The 21,795-nt window shown below is 39.9% G+C and overlaps 1 protein-coding gene across 2 annotated transcripts; it reads left to right on the top strand.

Annotated features, from left to right (window-relative positions):
- On the top strand, positions 1–20,092 carry pafah2 (platelet-activating factor acetylhydrolase 2). Of its 2 annotated transcripts, none has more exons than XM_018091125.2 (10): positions 1–306; positions 2,176–2,329; positions 3,952–4,048; positions 4,224–4,292; positions 4,868–4,991; positions 7,911–8,024; positions 9,862–9,953; positions 14,408–14,578; positions 16,652–16,800; positions 19,847–20,092. In XM_018091125.2, the coding sequence occupies exons 1-10, from the start codon at positions 217–219 to the stop codon at positions 19,942–19,944; spliced, it is 1,158 nt and encodes a 385-aa protein (XP_017946614.1). In that variant the 5' UTR covers positions 1–216; the 3' UTR covers positions 19,945–20,092. The 2 variants fall into 2 exon arrangements, with proteins under 2 accessions (XP_017946614.1, NP_001186823.1); NM_001199894.1 differs by having other exon boundaries at positions 109–306; positions 2,179–2,329; positions 19,847–20,088.
- Positions 20,093–21,795: the final 1,703 nt, after the last annotated feature.

Here is a 21,795-nt window from a genome sequence, read left to right as displayed (position 1 = left end):
TAACACAGGAAGTCCTTACCCCTCCCTGTCTCTCTTGCTTTCCATGTGTCTTCCTCCTATATCGGAAGCTGCACTAACATGACAGAATTCACTCCAATGCTGCTTCTTCCCCTCCCCACTAATATTTTGGACTTTGGTACTTGGTTTTGTAACTTGCCACGGAACCTGCCCGGCAGCAGAGTCTGTATTGTTCTATGAAGCATTTTTTTAACACTAATGGGGGTTAAGTTGTCTTTAAAGTTGCCCCCGGTGACTGGGCCGCACTTTGTGAGTTGCACAGATATCATGGTGGGACACAGCAAGGAGGTAATATGCTCAAAGGGTCACTGTTCAGCTGAATATTATTACCCTTATCTGTCTTTACTAAACACAGAGCTCTATTGTGTGAAGTTAACGCTCTATAATTATATAGAGATTGGTGCACAAGCTGTGGCAGGAATTCCCAGGGCATATATATATGTTTGCATTAACATATATGTGACAGTTTCATCTCTGGGAATAGCTTGTTCTATTGTTAGTAGGTTATTCTTTAATAAAGAGCTCTTACTGAAATATGCATAGTTCAATGCTGCATTTGTTTCTAACCAGCTAGCAGCATGTATTCTGATTCTGTTTTGATCTGTGGTTCACCTTTAAATTTACTTTTAGTATTATAGTTATAGAATGGCCAGTTCTAAGCACCTTTCCGATTGATCTTTGTTATTTGTTTTTTTTTATAGTTTTTGAATTAATTGCCTTCTACTAAGATTTTCCAGCTTTCAAATGGGGGTCACTGACCCTGGCAGCCAAAAAAACTATTGCTCCGCTAGGCTACAATTTTATTGTTACTGTTACATTTTATTACTTATCTTTCTATTAAGGACTTACTAAGGTAATTTGGACCATAGCAACCAGATAGCTATTGTAATTCCAAACTGAAGAGTTGCTGAACAAAAATTTAAATAATTAAAAAGCCGCAAATAATAAAAAATGAAGAGCAATTGTAAATTTGTGTCAGAATATCACTCTCTACATCATACTTAAAGTTAAGTCAATGGTGAACAACCCTTTTAATGCTGAAAATGCAAGATATACATCTCCTGATATGCTAGCAAGTGGTTAGTGTTCCAGGTTCCTGGCAGTTAACAGGTATTTTTACCATAGAATGTGGAACTTAGGAAGGATCAAAAGCAGCGTGTGTATAACGCATGCAGGCTGATTAAAAATAACTGATGTGACTGATACATCACTGTCTTCATTACCCAAAGGTCTGTGTAAACATAGCACAATGGAAAATGGTCAGTTCTAACACAATCAGAACTCCCATAACACTTCTTTCAAAACAATGTAAAGCTCTGCCTTATGGCTGAAACTCTTGGCCAGCAGGCAACATTAGGTGACATTAACTTGAGCATTCTCAAGCAGTGCCCATCTGTCACTCCAGCATATGATATATAAATAAGGCACCTCTTATTTATTCATTTATACTGGGTGACATAGTAGCTATGTTATATGAATCTATGCTATAAAGAATATTCACTGCCATTTCTGCTTTTTAGTGGAAAAACTGAACATTTAAAAAAAAGGGGTGTGACTATAAAAGAAGCAGGCCCTGTGACTGCTGGGGGCCCAGAAAATATACAGGTTCTATTGGGTTAGTGAATTATAAGTAGTTTCACTATAAGTTTTTGAAAAATGTTATTCCTAAAGTTTAGGAGAGCCCTACAATGAATTTCCTGTGGGCCTCAGTAACTTCTACTTACACAACTTTATGGATACCCATGACATGAACACAACAGAAAGTCAGATTAGCTGTTACAGTAAAAACACTGCCTACTTAAGTTGTTTTCCCTAGGGTAGGCCTCTACTTACTGAGAAACTGTAACCATGCAGTTCTGGTATGATCTTTGTAAAGCTCTTTAAAGGAATAGTGTCATGATTTTACATAACAAATCATTCATTCTATCATTTAAAATTGTATTAAATGATTACTAGCACTATGAAACCTTCTTTTCCCTAAACACTTCCTACTGTTTACATCACAAATGAAGGTTCTGTATAGTATTGCATTTCCTGTTCAAATGTGCATATTTTGCAAAAGTAACATACTGTATATCATTTAGTCCTTGGTGTGAGAGAGCATATATGTAGCTCCATGTTCTTCATTACATAGTAACATTTCTTCGTTTTTCCAAGCAGGGCAGTTTTTTCCGTCTCTTTTACCCATGTAGCTCTTCAGATACTGTGCAACATCCAACGTGGTTACCAGATTCTGAGTATGTCACAGCTTTGGCCAAGTATTTAGGCTGGGATAGCAGAATTACACCGTATATTTCTTCGCTAATTCTTGGTAAGCAAGCGTTTAACTGATGTCATAGTTTTTGATATAAAAAGTAACAAAACTTAGAAACTTCACATGACAGGGTTTTCCAGCTAGATAAGTTGATCACAACACAATATTTACGTGTTTACTGTTATATATTTAGCACCGACACAGTTCCGCAGCGCGCAATACAGGCATTATTCATCAGTGGCTGCCCCAGAGGAGCTTACAATCTATGTTCCCTATCACATTCACACATACTATGGTCAGTTTACTTATGTTTTGGAGTGTGGGAGGAAACCAAAGTACAAAGCAAGTAGTGCCCTGGCTGTGATTGAACTCACAGAGTCACTGAGCCACAGTAAGCAATATTATAAGCATCACAAGGCTGTACATTGCTTGTCTATAACAAGTAGCAGTATATAGGATAAACCCATGAAAATGAGATTTTTCTAAGAGCCTTAAGGAATTAGTTCCCAGACTTATTCGCATACGTATGAGGCATCTCCTCAACCCTTTTAGCTTGTTTGTGAATCCCCACTCCTGGCTCTACCTAAGCTGATCAGAAAACCCTGCACTAAACTGATGAGCCCCAAGAAGGGCAAAACCGGTCTGTAGTTGGGAATCTGATCAGCTATTATCCTGGCTATTCTTTCTGGGAATTTGTTCCCAGAATCCCTTTGACTTTAAGGCTTACCTCAAAATCTTACAAAATGACGATTCCAACCAGTGCATACAACAAACATGCATGGCTTTGTTGCATGTATATTGGTAGAATGAGCTTTCTACTTCATCAGATGGGTTGTGTGTTATTCAACTGTAGTACACAGATGTTAGGAGTTGCTAAGTTTCAAAATAGCTAATATTCATACACAGGTTTTTAAGATGGGGAAAAGACCAAAAACAATGTACCTCAGGGCCACTTTAGGTCTCTTGTTGTTAAGTTACATATTACAGGTATTGCTGATGAGGAGAGACCCCGTAAACACGCATTTTCATGAGCATGCTATTAACTATCCAGAATGCTTTCAGGATAAGGGGTCTTTCATAATAACAAATTTAAACCCTTAAAAGTCCTGTACAATTGTTTTGAACCTGACAAAGGGAGGTGGCTACTGTCCCAAATGTTGTTAGAATTGGAATGACATAGCAAAATACAGCAGCATTATGGAGTGTGCTGGGCTCTATTATTCTGAATAAACGTCCATATACTGATGTGTCCATACCTCTAGGAGTTGCTTAACAATTGCTAGATGTGTCCTAGCCTATCATTGCTTGAAATAAATTGTTTTAATGTTACAAAGAAAAAGCACATTAGAAAATACATCAAGGCAAGCCAGATTGTGATATAATATCTGAATAATTAGCCATTAACGGGCCATTTTTATGGATACTCAAAGAGCCTATATGTGACAAGCTTTGACATTAAATTTGCTGTCTCAATTCCACTAAAATTCCTGAGAAAACGTAATCCTTACTATTAATTATTTAATGTAGTCACATCGTTCTATAAGATATATTATTGATGTTATTCAAAATAGTCTGTGAATTTATAAATTAAAGGTCAGTCTTTATGCATAAATTATGCATTCTAACCATAGCCCTTGCGTGTTTTACAACTACATTTATTTTTAACATTTGGTTTACAGGAAACCCTGAAGTCCCAGTTTCGTGGGGTATTCCGCTTGTGCCTGGTGTGGACAAGAAGCCACTCATCATTTTCTCACATGGACTTGGAGGATTTAGGTTGGGAAACAAAAAGAGAAATATTAGCTAAAGAAACAAAACCAGTAAACCAATATAAACAGTAACAACATTGGTTAAATGGAAAAAGATCAACATTATTATTAATTTGCATTGCCACTTGTGTATATTTTTTTCTTTAAAATGTAATTACCTTTGCTTTTTTGTGCCTCCTCAGGACGGTATACTCAGCATTATGTATGCAGCTTGCATCTCATGGATTTCTGGTTGCAGCCTTAGAACACAGGTAAGTGACTGTAGCAGCTCAAAATAAAGAAATTGTTAGTCTGCTTGAAAGTAAAACACAGCCAGTCCTTAATAAATGTATTTACTCCATAGCAAAATAAGAGAGACTAAAGCTGGCCATACACGCACCGATAATGTTGTACGAAACCCCGTTTTGTACGATATTCAGTGCGTGTATGGCAAGTCGGCGAGTTGACCGATATCGCAGGAGGCTGCTGATATCGGTCGACTCACCGATCGGCCAGGTTAAAAGATTTTGAACGGGCGCCATAGAAGGCGCCTGATCAAAATCTGCCTTCAGGGCTGAATCGGCAGAAGGAGGTAGAAATCCTATTGTTTCTACCTCCTTATCTGCCTGTTTCAGCCCTGAAGGTTAGTGGCGGATTTGACGATCTTTCGTGCAACCGATGGCCGCACGAAAGATCGCAAATCGCCACGTGTGTGGCCACCTTAAAAGTAGTATGTTTAAAAATCCCTTTATTTTATTGAGGTAAAGGCAATACAATGGTTGTACTTTGTCACATTACATATTTTTAAATGTGTCACACATGGAAACTCTATAATATTATATTGCAGGGATGGATCAGCATGTGCCACATACCATTTTGGAGAACCCACAAATGCACCTGTAAAAGAGGTTTGGGTCCCGTTTAACAAAGTAGAAGTGGGAACGAAAGAGTTTTACCTCAGAAATTACCAGGTAACCCTTAATTTCCGTAATTTATTTGAATCTATGCAAAACCGCAATTCTTTCACATTATAGATCATCTGCTGTTAGTATGTATGTGCTGGGAGCGAGCCCAGGGGTAGTGTGAGTTGGTAAACCCTAAAAAAAACTGGTGTGTGTTGTGCCGGTAACTGAAATATTCTGTGTACTGTGAAATATCTGTTGCTACTGTAGGGATCCCCAAAATCTGGGTCCCCTAGGTGGTTACCCCCAGGATAGGTCCCAGGGAGGGTAACACTTTAGTAGTGGGACACCTTGGGTGGATGGCACTATAAGGGTTAACAGGGAGTTAGTTTCCCTGCAGTTCAATAGTTAGGCCACAGGGTGCACACAGTATATAAAGCTGTGCAGCCATGTGCCTTCAGGTCTTATGCCTGGGACCCCTCTGGCTAGAGGATAGTGACAGGCTGTGTCTAGTGAGTTAGATGTTTGTTATAGACCATTCTAGGAGTGGTAGACAGGATTATTTAGCTGGGCAGCTTGGCCCCACCAGGAGGCAGATGAGATTAAGATCTCCCAGCACTGATAGCTGGAGTCAGGGATACAAGAGCTAGGAATAGGAGTTTGCCTAATCCGGGGGATAGCCGGGTGATATTTCCGGGGTGAGGTCTCCAAGGGGTGTCCGCTTGGCGGGAGTACCGGGAAGTGCCCTAGAGAGGGGCTTCTGGCGAGAAGTACCGGAGGGAACCCCAAAGGGAGGGTCATTTGGCTGGAGTGTTACCGGTATCCCAGGAGAGAGGGACTCCTGAGGGAACGAGAAAGTATCCTGACATATCCTGTGTATCCTGTATGCCAAAGCTGTCTACCACTCTGCCAATAAACACAACACTTTGTTCAGCATTACATCAGTGTGTGTGTATCTCTCCTGGAGGATCCACCTGCCTGGTAAGCAACTACCCCAGGGAGGGGGTAGGGTGTCAGGAGTGCTGGGAGTCCCCCACAAAGGAGCAGTATATTAAGTCTCAGGAGGGGAGTTATAGTTCAGTCTATCCCTATCCTGGGTGGAGGCACGCCAAAGTACCAAGTAGTAGCTGTTCCCCAAAGTAAGCGGGGCTCAGGACTCCTGGAAGCGCCAAATAGAGAAATATCAGCAGGTAGTGCCACATATAAAGATAAAGTGGGCTACACTACCCATTAAGAATCATTGGTGCCCTTCATTATTTCTAGCAGTGCGTTTGTTGAGAGTTACATTGCAGCCTCCTCTGACACTTCCTTCACCTATTGCAAGGGTTAATCTATGAGAGAATGTGTATAGGTGTTCTACCTGAGAGCAGCTGGATTTAAGCAATACAGGCAATAAAGGGTTACATAAACAACTTGGTATGGTATGCTTATGCTAGAAGTGCCAATGCACATTGCACTTCCTGGACCCAGGGTAGAGTCTGGGGTTTTCCAGGGTTTCTACAGCATTGGGCTAGTAAATCCTCTACAGACCTTCTGTAATGTTTGGTATCCAATGGACAATTTATGTTTTAGGGCAGTGATCCCCAACCAGTTGCTTGTGAGCAACATGTTGCTCACCAACCCCTTTGATGTTGCTCTCAGTGGCCTCAAAGTTGGTACCCATTTTTTAATTTATGACTTGGAGGCAAGAATTGGAGGCACAGAGACCACGTGCACTGCTAAACAGAGCTTCTAGTAGTCTGCCAGTCCACATTGGGCTTCTAATTAACCAATCTGAGTCCTTATTGGTCACCTACTAGGAAAGTTTTTGTGCTTGTGTTGCTCCCCAGCTTTTTTTTCATTGAAATGTTGTTCACGGTAAAAAAAAAGGTTGGGGATCCCTGTTTTAGGGCAATGATACACATAGTGCTTTGTCGCATGCTATGTATAGCCTCACATGGGTTATGGCCTTTATGGAGCACCAGACACTGCATTACTGGATGTGCTGCCACTTACCTTTTTTTATCTTTAAAGGAGTTGGCGCTTAGAAACAACCCAACAAAGTGAAAAGTCAATTTATATTTATTTGAAGTGAATAAATATGTTACATCATAATAAAATCAATTTTATACAATAATGAAATCACACAAACCACTAAATAAAAATATGAAATACGTTCTATGTGCAGGAGAAAATCACAATAAGCAGAAATTCATTTACTACATTAACCAAATAAGAAATACTTAGTAGAGAAGTTAAAACAATAAAACCTCTATTTCCCCTCACACTCACTGTATGTAATGGGAGTAAAAAAAGGGCATAAGGAGATAAAGTATGCTGCGTAATTACACACTGTGCGTCAATATGTACACATATACCCTCCAAAGCCACGGGCACACTGTTTGTCTTCCTTTAATGTAGTAAATGAATTTCTGCTTATTGTGATTTTCTCCTGCACATAGAACGTATTTGATATTTTTATTTAGTGGTTTGTGTGATTTCATTATTGTATAAAATTGATTTTATTATGATGTAACATATTTATTCACTTCAAATAAATATAAATTGATTTGTCACTTTGTTGGGTGGTTTCTAAGCGCCAACTCCTTTAGAGATAATTTTTTGTGCACTAAAGGATTAGTATGGAGGAGGGCAGCTAAATCTAATCACTTTATATTGAAATTGTATGTAAGATAATTGTAAGTTAGTAAATAACTGTTTTCCGGGTTTTTTTTTTCTTCTCTCAGTCCTGCTTTAGACCTTAGTTATTACATTGTCTCTTTAACCCTTGGATCGCAGATAAGGTTTATCTTTCTACTTACCTTTTTTTACATTCCCTCAGTGCAAAGGGCAGCATTACCTGGGGCACAAGTGATTGTTAAGAAAGCACTAAGGGGAGCTCTCTAGCACTTGCGACCCTACGGTGTCTTGTTTAACCTGATGGAACTGTGCTATTTGTGCATTTTATGTGTTTTGTCACAAGCTCTTACCACTGCATTTCTCTTTTAGCTTCATCAAAGGGCAAATGAGTGTGTCAGAGTCATGCACGTTCTACGAGATATCAACGCTGGAGTTGCAGTGTTTAATGTTTTAAAGTCTGACTTTGATTTGGAAACACTAAAGGTGCCAAGTTTAAATGCAAAGGGATGGGGAACACTATTGTATTTGACAAGTTACTGACATCCGCGACTGCTGAGAAAAAAAAACATATTTATTAATGGCAGCTGCACACCCTGCAGAGGTTTTAAGCATTAAGGCACATGGGATAGGACAGTGGCTACGCTACCCAAGGCCAACAGTGACAACTAGCTTACGTTTCAGATCATCAGTCTTCCAGGAGTTATTCCTGTTAATTTCTCTGGCTCACCTGAGGCAAATCGCATGTACCATTTATGTACACAGATTCTAATAAAAACAAATTGAGGTCGCACATCTGAGTAATCGTATTGAGAGTGGCCCAAAAGGTAAAAGGCTGAAAGCAGAGTTTGCCACATGGCCCAAAAGGTCAAAGGCTGGAAAAGGGAAAATTGCTTTATACTTACCGTGATTTTCCTTTCCTGGTTCCTCTCCATGTCAGCACTATCTGGGTTATCTCCTCCCACTTCCCCACTGAGAAGAACCCTCTTAGGGCTCTGGCACACGGGGAGATTAGTCGCCCGCGGCAAAACTCCCTGTTCGCGGCTAATCTCCCCGAGTTGCCTTCCCCTGCCATCCCACCGGCGAACATGTAAGTCGCCGGCGGGATGGCAGACGCGGCGGCGCGACTTTGCGCAAATCGCCGAAAAAGACTCGCGAGTCTTTTCGGCGATTTCCCGAAATCGCCCCGCCGCGTCTGCCATCCCACCGGTGACTTACATTGTCGCCGATGGGATGGCAGGGGAAGGCAACTCGGGGAGATTAGTCGCCCGCGAACAGGGAGTTTTGCCGCGGGCGACTAATCTCCCCGTGTGCCAGAGCCCTTAAACTATTAAAATTACATTTTATAAATATTCATCATATCCTTGTACCTGTGTCTGGTAGCAAGTTTGAATATCTCTGGGAGGGAAGTGCTGATATAGAGTGGAATCAGGAAAGGAAAATCACGGTAAGTATGAAGCAATTTTCCCTTTTTCCTGGTCCTCTCCCAATGCTTACCATCACCTTTGTGATCAGATTCAATTTATTGACATAGGGATTCCCCCTTGCTTTAGCAATATCCAGGGAGCACTTCAGGAGCAAGGCAAACCAGCACACAGCTGAGTGGTGCGGCATCTCACTTCACTAGTAGCATGTGCTGCCAGATGTGAGCCCTTTATTCATTTCCAGCCATTTCAGGTCTGCCCTACTCAATGCCTTCATTCCAACCTGAACATGGAACCGGATGTACCACCATAACAGTTCCAGCCATGTGTTCCATTCGCTACCACCCTCCCCCCTGGCGACAAGAACCATGCACTACTTCCTGTACCACTAATGTCACCAGTTGCTTTACTACAGACCAGGAGGACCAACCAGGTAGGTGGGTAAGGCAGGTCTTGACCCATGCTCGTTGCCAGACAACCACAGAACCTGCCTCGGGGGGAAACAATTGGCCTTAAGCCCACACAAGGAAAAACCCCAACTCTGGACTGCTTTACCAGCAGGTGCTGCTACCTCCAGACAAAAACTCTACTCCTTCTCAAATGAGGTAAATGAGAAGAACCAGGAGAAGTAGGTAGAGGAAAAATATTTGTTAGTTTGCGAGGATTCATCTCAATGCGGGAGTGAGAGGAGTTAACCCAGATAGTGCCGATTGGGAGAGGACCAGGGAAATAGAGTTTGCCAGAGAATAACCTTTTTTGAACCTTTGATATATATGCCTTATTGTTTCTTTTTACGCTTTCTTTTTTACTGTAATCTGCCTTCATTATCTCTTTTATCCCAGACCATATGCCATATTTATCTTTTATTTCTATCTTACCCCCAACCCCTTCCCTCTTAGGGCAGGATCGACTTTAACAAAGTAGCTCTAATGGGTCATTCCTTCGGTGGAGCTTCTACACTTCTTAGTCTGACAAAGGATGATACATTTAGGTAAGTTTCTACATAGACTGCAGAAAATGTACTTTCCACACTAACAGATATCTGAATTTGAACCAGTCTTATACAACTCTTCTGCCTTGATTCATTTGCTGGCTGATTTTAAAGAATGTAATACTGGACACACTATTACATGGATAGGTGGGCAATCAATCTACTCTTTTTCTAAACACCTTGGCTAGCAGCCATCTTACATAAACAATTACCACCAAATCACTGCCAAATATGCCTATTTCTTGTTTTTATGTAGTTCTTTGTCAGTGGAATAAATGCCTTTGCATTCAAAATACAAAATAATTTCTTCTCTTCAGCTTTTAACAAAAAATGGCAGTTTGGGCACATGCACATTTGATCTGTGGGACATCCAACATAAACAAAAACACAGCCATAAGCACTCACAGATACGCTGCACTAAGCGTCCTGTGCCAGAGTCTGCCCAGCACTATCCCCTCTCCTGCTCACCCCTCCCACAAGAATGGTAAGAGCTCCCTCGCCCTCCCTTAGGAATGTGTGATCTGAACCATTCAGCAGGAAGTTTCCTCATAGTCTTACAAACTGCACATGTACAGGGGTCGAGTCATCTGAACAGAGGAAATATGGAGAGACTTATGGGCACTATTGAGAGAACTGAAGGTATGCCTGTAGCTTGAGATTAACACTTTATTAGTCTTTCCTTCTCCTTTAAGGAACCAACAAATATTCACTCCAAACTCCAAACAAACGTTTACCCTTTCATAAATTACATTGTGGAAAACTTTTCTTAAAGAAGCAGGAAACAAACTTCTTAAGCCTATACAAACTCAAGCTAGTATGTCAGGGATCTAAAAGTCCAAAGAAGCATATGGTCCACGAGAATATCATGCTCTGTTGTTTAAAGGAATAATAATCTGTTAATCATTGTTTTGGGTTTAGACATCAAAAGTGTCCAAAAAGTAGGCCATACATCAGATTTAATAATAATAATATAATTTAGAATTTCTTCAACTTTTGTTTGTTGATCAGTGACTAGCAAATTTTTCCCCCCATTTTGCCTACAATTTGAATTTCAGTTTCTTTTTTTTGTGATATTTTCTACATTTCTCCATTTTAACCTCAAGCCTGTAGTACTTTAACTTCGCTGCCAGTCAACTTCTCTTTTGGGTTTAGGAATAACCTGCAACACTTTACATTTTAACTGCCAAACAATATCTTTTTTATACATTTATTATACATTATTAAAAATTTCTAGACGCAGGACTGTAAGTATAAGTATCAGTAGCAAAATTACCAGTGCTACTCTGTGTGGTCTATGAAGGGGGAATTACTATGGAAATAATTTAATCATTATAAGATATCAGCACTGCTGCCAGGGTGTCATCATATTTCTTTGTCAGCAAAGTGCATTGGGCCTTATTTACAGTTGCCATAGGCACTAGTGCTAGACCTCTATGGGGTGTAAAATTAGGGCCCAAGCACTAAGCAATTGTGCCCTGGGCAGTGGAAACACTACACATGTCTCCATGACATTTTGTTTTTTTGCTATGACTTAAAGAGATACTGACACCAGAAATTAAACCTTTTTTTACATCTATCATAATATTGTCTTTGCATGACCTTCATTTTTGCCATAAAAGTATTTGCCCAATGCTTTTATATTACCTATCTGATCTCCCATGTTCCTCTATGAGGGGGCTGCCATATTTGTCCAGCAGGAGGCCGTTAGCATTAGAAGCTATAACTGACAGGCTGAGAAGGGACAGTCAGGTTGGCAAAACAGTCAGGTTTAGGAACTTCAAGTAACAATTATTTACAAAAGCAAATCTCTCAGTGAAAATCAATCAACATGACCTATAGGCAACTTTTTATGTACATTCATATTTTGAGGAGTCGTTTTTTTAGTGTTAGTGTCACTTTAAATTAAATGTTGCCTAACAGAAAAAGTAACTGAAAAATAAAACTAGATTTGGCCTTGATTGGCCAGCATGTACTCAATGAGCTTGTCTGTTTTGAAATGTGGTCCAGGTTCTGTTCATTTTAATAGGGGGGAAATAAATAAACCCCAGTAATCTTAACTATAATTGTCTTAAGCTACTAAGTTTTACTTTTTTTTGAAGTTCAGTTTTTCCAAGAAAGTGCTTTCCCAAACTCTGATTACATTTTGGGTGTATAATTACTTGCTGCATTACATTCTTTTTTTAAGGTTTTAATTTACAATTTAAAACAATAATAGGACATAAAGCAAATGTGAAAAATTTCAAAGAATGGTGTACATTACTTATTCATGGCATGCAAACATTTAACAGAAGTCATACAGTCTTATTTAGGACATAGCGGTTTTCAAAATAGGAAACAGCAAATGATTAGAGGTCACTCATCATCAGGTGGGTGGGTATCTAACTATGGGGACCATATCTTCTCAGATTTACCCAGGCAGCCCTGAGCCCTAGCCAAGTAGAAAAGGGAGGCTTTTAGGTCCTGACATTTAGGACGGTCTGCTAAGTGTCTACCTCCCATCTTTTGTAGCCTTATAGAAGTAATGTAGATCTGTTGCAAAAACTTCAATTGAATCATACTATCATGGATGGATATCAGGTCACTTTATAAGGTGAAAGTTGCCTTTTTCCACTGCTCCTTGTTAAGGGTTGGGTGCGATTACCCTAGGGAATGGAGGGTGGATTGTATCAATCAATGCCTTATACAGGCACAATGTCAGATGACCAGATATCTTGCAAGCAGTGACCCAGACTTTAAAAAATACAAAGTTTATTTAGTACATCCATCAATACACATACACATCAGTGCACAAAGTCCATCAAGTACAGATTGGAACTTATTCACAAGCCTGCCTATCAATAAGTATGAGTGTGTATTAATCAATCAATCAATCAATCAATCAATCAGTATTACAGACTTATCTATTAAATGAGTCCAGTATATTCACCAAATTTCTGAAGAAATTCAAGTGCTATAGAGCCATTTGTCCACTAGGGTGCCAATTTTAAATCTAGTTATGGTTGGAGTCTGTCTGATATAAAGAGCCAGTGGCTCAATGGCGATAGGGGGCAGCCCTGTCTGGTTTCCAGCGTCAAAGGGGAAGGGAGCAGAGCAAGCCGTTAATCCTGACCTGGGCAGTAGGGTTTTGGTATGGTAGCTAGATCCACTTGTTTTCCATAAATATGTCCAAATGCTTTGGACATATTTAAGGGAATAAATCAAATGCTTTGGCAGTCTAAGAAGACTAGGATCCTGGAGCCTATATTATTATGTTGGGTCTGTAGGTGAGTGAATACCTGCTTGAGATTAGTGGTCCCTGCCTTGGGGGTGAGACAGCCACAATGGACTTAACCTCCAACTAGCATCTTGTGACTGGGATAAAAGCAACAATGATGGGGAGTGATTTGAAAAGGCCCTGGGAACATAGTCTGTGGTGGCGAATGCCATGTCAATACATGATAAAGTACCATACCTGGAGGAGTGACCGGAACACCACCTTTCATCTGGGTGTTTCCATTTTCATAGTTTCAGTAGTCCTGGTCCAGTCTGTGTAGCTGAGTGTATAACATAGCATTGAAATCACACATAATGCACTCAGTCAAAGAGTCTAAGGGGCTGATTTACTAATCCATGAACGGTCCGAAGGCGTCCGAATGCGTTTTTTTCGTAATGATCGGTATTTTGCGATTTTTTCGTAAATTGACGCGACTTTTTCGTAGCCATTACGACTGTTTCGCAAAATGTCGCGACTTTTTCGTAGCTTCAGTATCGTGACTTTTCTTGGCCCAGGTTGGAGCTGCAGAGTCTGAAAAGTCTGAAAGTTTTGCCCGCCGGTTACGAGCGCTCAATACGAAAAAGTTGCGACAATGTACGAGTAAATCGTAACAGCTACGAAAAAGTTGCGACTTTCCGTGCAAGTCGTAATGGTTACGAAAAAGTCGCGACAATTTACGAAAAGTCGTAACGGCGACGAAAAAATTCGCAAAATGTTCATTTTCCAATTCGGATTCGTGGGTTAGTAAATCAGCCCCTAAATTTAGCAGTTTAGGCTAGTGTTCCAGGATATAATAGATTTTGCATTAGGTGGCAATACCACTAACCAGAAATGAAGACTTTTAGGATATCATTCTTCCAGTTTCTGCAGAGCTGCTTTAGTGTACACTATTACAAAGAGTAAGAAATTGACAAAAAGAAAGACAATGATGTAAAACAACCAATGGAAACCTGATCCCACCTGGCAGCCCTTCAGCACTTCTAACTTGGGTGAGCCTAAACCCCTATTTCCTGTGGAGAGGATAACCAGTAGCTGTAGCGCTTAACTAGTAGGGTGTTGATCGTAGCCAATCTGTACCTAGGTTACTTTGTGTCATATTATCAGCTTAAAAGTAACTGTTTGCTGAGTGTCAATTAACAGACATGGCTATTTGTGGACCTCCTGATGCTGCATTACATTCTTTACCCCTTTATTTGTGCAGGTGTGCTGTTGCACTGGATGCCTGGATGTTCCCTCTGGACGATGCGTCTTATCCTGACATCAGAAAGCCAATACTGTTCATAAATGCAGAACATTTCCAGACTAGTTCTAGCATCGAAAAAATGAAAAGACTAAATGCTGGAAATAAGGAGAGCAAAATTATAACTATTCTGTAAGTGATGATCTTGGAATCATGTCACTGAAAAAAATGTTTAGTTGTCATTTTTTTGGGCTTATTCCTTAACTTGCTATTCTTTCCTAGAAAATGTTATGGTGTTTAACAGGAAGTGCATATACATAATTTATTGTAAATAATTGTTTGCATTTGTTTCATAGTTTAAAGAAGTGTCTAAGAAAACAAGCACAGGTATTGAACGCCTTATCCTCAAACCCATTATCCAGAAATCTGTGAATTAAAGGATGGCCATGTCCTAAAAATTCAATTTTAAAGGAGAAGTCATTTTGGCATTTTACTGCCAATAGATTTGCCACATTATTGCCACCTAGAACAATATATTTATTCTGCAGAAACCATTACCCTACCTGAGTAAACAGCTTTAGAAGCTTTCTCCAGACAGCAGCTGCCATTTTAAGTAGCTTTCTGCCTGCAGTCTAGCCATTATAGCTCAGATCAGTGCTGTCCAACTTCTGCGGTGCCGAGGGCCGGAATTTCTCTTGCATACATGGTTGAGGGACAGTTTGGGCCACTCCCCCATTTTAAACCACACCCACTTAAAACCACACCCATTTTATCACAATGGTCGCTGCAGGGATATCAACCATCATTCATACGTTAAAGAATTATATTATTTCATGTTAAGACACACCCTTAAATCCATATGCCTCCTCCTCCCCTGTGGATAGCACAGCAACCCCCATCATATAATTACATACCTTAGGGACCATTTAATGGCTATTTCCAACTGCTAACAAACTCCCAGAACAAATCCCTGCCAGGTTCACCTCCCACAGGCAGCATAGGGCAGGCAGAGTATGACACACACAGGCAGCATAGGGTAGGCAGAGTATGGCACACACAGGCAGCACTCTGCCTGTCCTATGCTGCCTGTGGGTGCCATACCCTCCCTGCCCTATGCTGCCTATACACAGGCAGCATAGCCCAGGCAGTACATACAATGTCTGAGGTGTGAAGAGGTGAACAATGTGGGTGATTAGAGCCTGAGCCTGAGGTGTGAACACTGCAGGGGTTGAACAATGCAGGGATTAAAAGGTGTGAACAACATAGGGGATTACATTTTTAAACAATACAGAGGGATTACAGCCTGAATCTGAGGTGATAACAATGCAGGGGGCCAGTTAATCTCAGTACTGATACCATTTAAAGATAACACAAAGTTAAGCCATCAAAGCAGCCAGACAGGTGGGGGGCCACACAGAGGGGGGTTGAGGGCTGCCAGTTGGTCATCACTGGCTCAGATCATATATTCCTATGGGAGGGGGGAGGAGTTCTTAGCATTCTGGTGGGAGGGGGGAGCAGGAGAAAGGAGAGAACTGTGCAGACTCTGGACATGGGAATTAAGCATGTTTCTGAGAGAGGAAGTCAGACACTGAAACATCATGTTTACAAAAAAAGAGACAAGAAACCCTGTGTTTCTTTTGATTGAGGACAGCATTACTGTAAGCGCTTATGGCTGTATTTACATAAACCTTTCTGATAAAGCTTACTTGGTTGTTACCTTTCCTTTTTCTTTAAGGAAATAATACTGACTTTTTTTCTCTGTAACAGTAAAAGTGTACCTTGTACTGGTAACTAAGCAGCATGAATACATATTGGTGGCAAAACAATCATATTGGGTGTATTTAATGTTTCAATGATTTTAAAGATATGATTACATTAATGAAGACAATATCCTTTTTTGTGGAAATCCCCAGATTCCAAGCATTCTGGAAAATAGGTCCTATACCTGTTTATGAGTGTAGACATTCAATTATGATCATAGTTAAGGGCATTGTGGTAATATCTAATTCTTAAGACTTTGTAACAATGTTTTGTTTTTTTTTTGCTAAACCCTACCAAAGGCTTAGCATTCCCCTAAAAACTGCCTTCTTTATATGATAATGGACTTATTGCACTTTCAGCATCTTTGATGCCTTGTGGTTGTATTGTTGTATGGGATTATGTTCCTTCCCTGGTATGCGTGGCAGTACAACATACTGGTACTTAATATTGTGGATTCTATTTTTTTAAAGTCACTCACTCTGCCAATGTTTTTTCTTTTGTTAGAGGATCTGTACATCACAGCCTGTCAGATTTTGCCTTTCTATCTGGGTTTCTTACTGACAGACTCCTTCAACCCCGTGCAAAGATAAACCCAGGGCAGTGTTTGCAAGCAACCATCACAACAGCCCTTACCTTCCTCCAGAAACATTTAGGTAACAGTACTCTCTAATTCTTTTACAGTTATGATAGTTCCTTAGTATTGTATTGTGCTTGTGGTTATAGTACTTTTTTTGGCAAAATAATAATTGGTAATGGTAAATAGCTGTCATCAGTCACTCTTGTGTTAATGTATTTAATGTTTGTTTGCTTCAGTATTGATAGGTATTTCACAGCTTCTTAGAGACATTTATGGCACTGCTTACAAGGCCAGACAAAGGTTCTACACACCATGAAATCTGAAATAGGTTACTACAGAGAAGAGTTAGAGTTAGATTTCAAAGCAAACCTGAAGCAGCTCTGTAAACCTATTCCCCTGTAAAGCAGGGATACCTTAATTAGTGATGCGGAACGCATTTGTCTCGTGATTTTTTTGTCGCCCGCATTTGTCGCTCATCTCTAACCCTAATCCATCATTTCACCCAAATAGCAAATCCTCAACTAAAGATCTGATTGAATACTAAAACTAAACTAAAGAAACTTTAGTTAAAGAAAGTATATTTGGCTATACACTGAAAGATCAACTTGTTTGGCGACCTCACTGATCTTTCGGTGTATGCTCAACATGAGGTGGGTGATGTCGGGCTGATTTAATTGCTTGGAGTAAGGGCTAAGCGAAGGGAATTCAGGACGTAAGGTTGAGGATAGAATCAACAAGCCAATGTGGTCCTCACCCCTACAAGATTTTGAAACCTGCCCATTTAATATCTGGATGGTTTTCAGCCAGATATCAGTAGGGTATGCCCCAGATAAGCTGCTGACTCTAAAGGGGCCAAATCAGCAGCTTAAATCTGCCTGTGTATGACCATTACCCTAATTTAGAGATTTGAAAACAAGTTACTTCATGCTTTAGAGCTTAAAAGTTTAGATTCAATTGAACACTCAGGGGCTGATTTGTCAACATTTAAAAACAAATTTTTTCTGCAATTTGATTTTTTTGGACCTACAACTCATGAATTTGAATTAGTTGACTGTAAAACTTCGGCATCTAAAAGCTTGCAAGTTCAAGTAGAAGTCAATGGAAGTTGTCCTAGGCAAAATGTATGTGATTTTTTTCCAATTCAAGCTTTTCAGTTTTGAGTTTGTACTGTAGACCCTTTGAAAATGATGAGTAAAATACGAATTTGATGCATTTGAGTTTTTTAAATTTTTCATACATGGCAGCTCAGAAACCAGTCAAGTTTGCATCAGAATTTAATAATCAGCCCTGTAGCATGAGCTTCTGGTGGGCCAGTCCAACACTAATCCAGTGTCCATAAATTAAATGTATTTTTAAGACCTCACATACAAACAGCAAAAAATCTTAACTTTTGTTTAACCAAGTTTTTTAAAAATATTTTATTTATAAAGTAATGCAGTTTCAAGACAAAACATAAGACAAACACAAACGTTGTACAAAGCAAGCTGAAAGCAACGTGGCTTGCAGTTCAAGCCAAAAACTCTGCAAAACCAGACATCATCCTCCACTATGATTCACTACCAAACACAATATATTCTTGTAAACAAATTTGTATGATATATATTTATATTAATTTGGACACAGAAATAGGCTTAGTCCAGTACTGTAGAAACACCAGATGTTGGAGCTTAATTATTCTGCATTGTCAGACTGAGATGCCAGTCTTTGCCAGAGTTTTAATTAGTTTTTAATTATAATGCAGTGTTTTCTGTGGCACAGTAGTTAACCCTGATTGCTGCTATGCTAGAGGCCCAGGGGTAAACTCAATATGCAAGCTGCTCCTCAAGTGAGAATCCATTCTGCTCTTGCCCTCCTAGTACCTTATAACAGTGCTGTAAACTGAAGGAAACGAACCAGTTCCTGTTTGTCATCTGCGTAAATCCTCACTTATCTTAAGGGAAGAAGTGCTTCAGGTTTTAAGGAATTAGCAAATAATTTAAATGGCAAAAGTGTTTGAAAGTGCACCTAAAGTATGTTTACTTCAGTAACTTTTAACCTTTAAATTCTCAAGAATTAGTGATTTTGCTGTTAGGTATCTCATAGAGTAGATTGTAGAAGAAGTACTTGCACATTAGCTGACAAAGTTTGAATGGAAGAGAGTTTGCAATGTAATTTGGCTTTGGTTCAGTTGAAACATGGGCCACATTCCCCAGTATTTGTTCAGATCTCCATTCATTCTTTCTTACTTCTCACATGCCCTTCTTATTTTCTCCTTTCCGCTCTGTTTTCATTTTTTAATTTTCTTTGTACTTTCATTTATGCCTTAAGGTATTCTCCCCACACTTTTTCCTACATGTTAGGAGTGCAGTTGTGGAGGAAATCTTGCTGCATAGAATAAGGAAAAGTCCCCAGTTTGGGGACTGAGGGGAAAAATGATACTCAGGCAAACTGGGGGGTATTTTGGATACAAGAGGTCTAATTCAACTTTCAGCATCCAACATATTTGCAGTGAATATGGTGGAAGATGAAGTTTTGCTCACTACCAATACCAGTTTCCCACTGCAAACACTGGGTGGAGTTTACCAGAGCAACCTAAATAAGGAGAAAAGCTGCAACCATTCTGCAGAAGTAAATTGCTTGGACACAGTTGACAGCTTTTTTTATCAACACCATGAACCCATTTACAGTGTATTAAAAAGTACATATTTACACTTACTATAAAAGACTATCTAGAATGTTTTACACACACTAAAATTTATAACATGTGCTGTGATATTGAATTATGAATGGAATGGCATCTCAGAACAGAAAATCCAGAAAAAAAGCAGTGGGTTCTGTAGAAATGTCCCAATATGACATACATTTAAAGTACATATTAACAAGACATACACATGTGGAATGCCCCAGTGTTCTGTCCACTACAATATCATCACAACTTTACATTCTGACTTGTATCCTACAGGATTTGTGTGCTGTTACACATAATAATAGCACATGCTTTCCCCTGGGAAATCAGCCACTGTTGCAGCTGATGCAATGCCAATGCAAGGAACCTATAACTGAAAACATTGCTCTTCAAAATAGTCTCCTTGTGCTTTCACCCACACGTGTACCTTACTGTAATATATCTATTTTTCTAATAGATCTGCCTGGAAATCTTTCTAGCCTGGACAGTCTGAGTGAAGAGATCAGAGCTTGTATTTTACCAGACTTTTCAATCACAAATTCCAGCAAACTTTGAGATTTTTAGAGAAACTGTCCCACCGATCCTCATACACAGCAAAACCATGTGCCAAGAGATTGGGGCAAGACTGAGAAAAGAAGGTCCATTGTTTCATGTGAACGGACTCGTGATGCTTTAAATAAATGCTTTACTGTTGGAAAATGAATGGTTGTCATTGTGAGAATACAAGGTCCTTTGGTCTGTGTCACAAATTAAACTGCTGGGTACATTCACATTACAGTCCTGGTTGTGACAGATACACATTCTACAGCTTGTAATGCTAAAGTGCAAAACAACTCACAATGCCCAAGTTTGTGTTGAAATACACATGCTTTATGATTTAATTGAGGAAACTCTTTGATGCAAAAAGTGGTGAAGGAATTTACCAGGGGGCCCCAGTCAAAGAAGGACATCTTAGTCATTAAATGCCCTTGTTAAAATAACAAATTATATATGATCACATTATATAATTAATGGCAGATATTTTTTAGCATTTTTGTCAGGGATACCCAATCTGAGCCTTCCACAAGTTAAAATGCCATAATTTCACCAAGACCCAAAGGCAATCTGACACAAGCTATCCCATCATTTTATGGGCTGTGTGTACAAAAGAGTGCAACATGTGGGCATAGTCTGGGAGCGAATGGAAACATCCTTTCTCGGACTTGAAGTGCAACAGACTGTAGAATATATGTTCTGTTGCACTTAAAGGGTTAAGGCATGGTGTTCCATATCAGACAATGACCTACGGTTGAGGTAAAATTTCAAAACAAATGTTTTATTGTTTCTACCCAGAATCAAATAGGGTAGAAGACATAGAAACCAACAACTTACTAAAGGATGTTGGGTTTGGGATCCATAGCCACCCACTCATCAGATCATGAACTGATCTGTAATGTTCAGAAAATGGATACAGGTTATACCCCAAAGGTAATGATATAGAAAAGGTGGTTTCACAGATTCACTCCATGAGTCTTTCAGAACTGTCCCACCAAAACAAAAGGTGAGACAAGTGTGCCTATAGTGCCAATACTGCACAGTATGGGAATCCAAGCTATTTCATTTTCAGCCTAAAGCTTATCTAATTTTTTCAACTGCCCAAGTAGAAGTGGAGTAAAAAGAGAAGTAAAATTTGAATAATCAGCAAGTCCTTTTAAAAAGACACCCCAAATAGAGGACATTAAAGGGTTCTTCTTACCTTCATTAAAGGAGAACTAAACCCTAAAAATGAATATAGCTAGAAATGCCCAATTTATATTATAAACTGACTGCACTGGCTTTAAGTTTCAGCATCTCTATAGTAGTAATGATATAGGTCGCAGGAGCTCCCCATCTTGAATTACCGTATATACTCGAGTATAAACCAAGTTTTCTAGCACTCAAAATGTGCTAAAAAAGGAACCCTCGACTTATACTCGAGACAAGTAGTACCTTTCCAACCGGGCATCCATCGCACGCACGCACGCACGGCACGGGGGGGGGGGGGGGAAATCAGCACAAACAAATATCTGCGTTGTACTGGAAGACTGAAAGTCACCTTTATATACTGCCCATAGAAATGGGGCAACCGTTGCCCACTGGTAGCTGGCACGTTGCTAGGAACACGACTAGCAGGTATTGACTGCTTGCAATCACTAGCAGTAGCAATACGTTCCGTTGTGCCACCTTACCTTCTACCCTGAGGGTCACAAATTCACGGAATTTGTACCAAATTCACATGGCGTGAAGCCATCCGTCCTGCAAAAATTGTTTCCCAAGTGGTGGGAGGAGGCAAGGGGAATTGTACCCAGGAAGTCAGGTTAGTGTCGGACCTGTAGGTATTTGTAGCGATCTGCAGTTATTTGGAGGATTCTATTTTTGAGGCATAGC

The sequence above is a fragment of the Xenopus tropicalis genome, chromosome 2 (genome assembly GCF_000004195.4).
Source record: "Xenopus tropicalis strain Nigerian chromosome 2, UCB_Xtro_10.0, whole genome shotgun sequence".
NCBI classification, from domain to species: Eukaryota; Metazoa; Chordata; class Amphibia; order Anura; family Pipidae; genus Xenopus; species Xenopus tropicalis.
Note: the sequence above shows the minus strand (reverse complement) of the source record. Positions and strands in the feature narration are given on the sequence as shown.

Coding starts and splice junctions, on each gene's coding strand:
- pafah2 (XM_018091125.2), top strand. CDS start 217: ATGGGGGTTAAGTTGTCTTTAAAGTTGCCCCCGGTGACTGGGCCGCAC. Junction 9,954..14,407: donor ACAAAGGATGATACATTTAG/GTAAGTTTCTAC, acceptor TTATTTGTGCAG/GTGTGCTGTTGCACTGGATG. Junction 14,579..16,651: donor AGCAAAATTATAACTATTCT/GTAAGTGATGAT, acceptor TTCTTTTGTTAG/AGGATCTGTACATCACAGCC.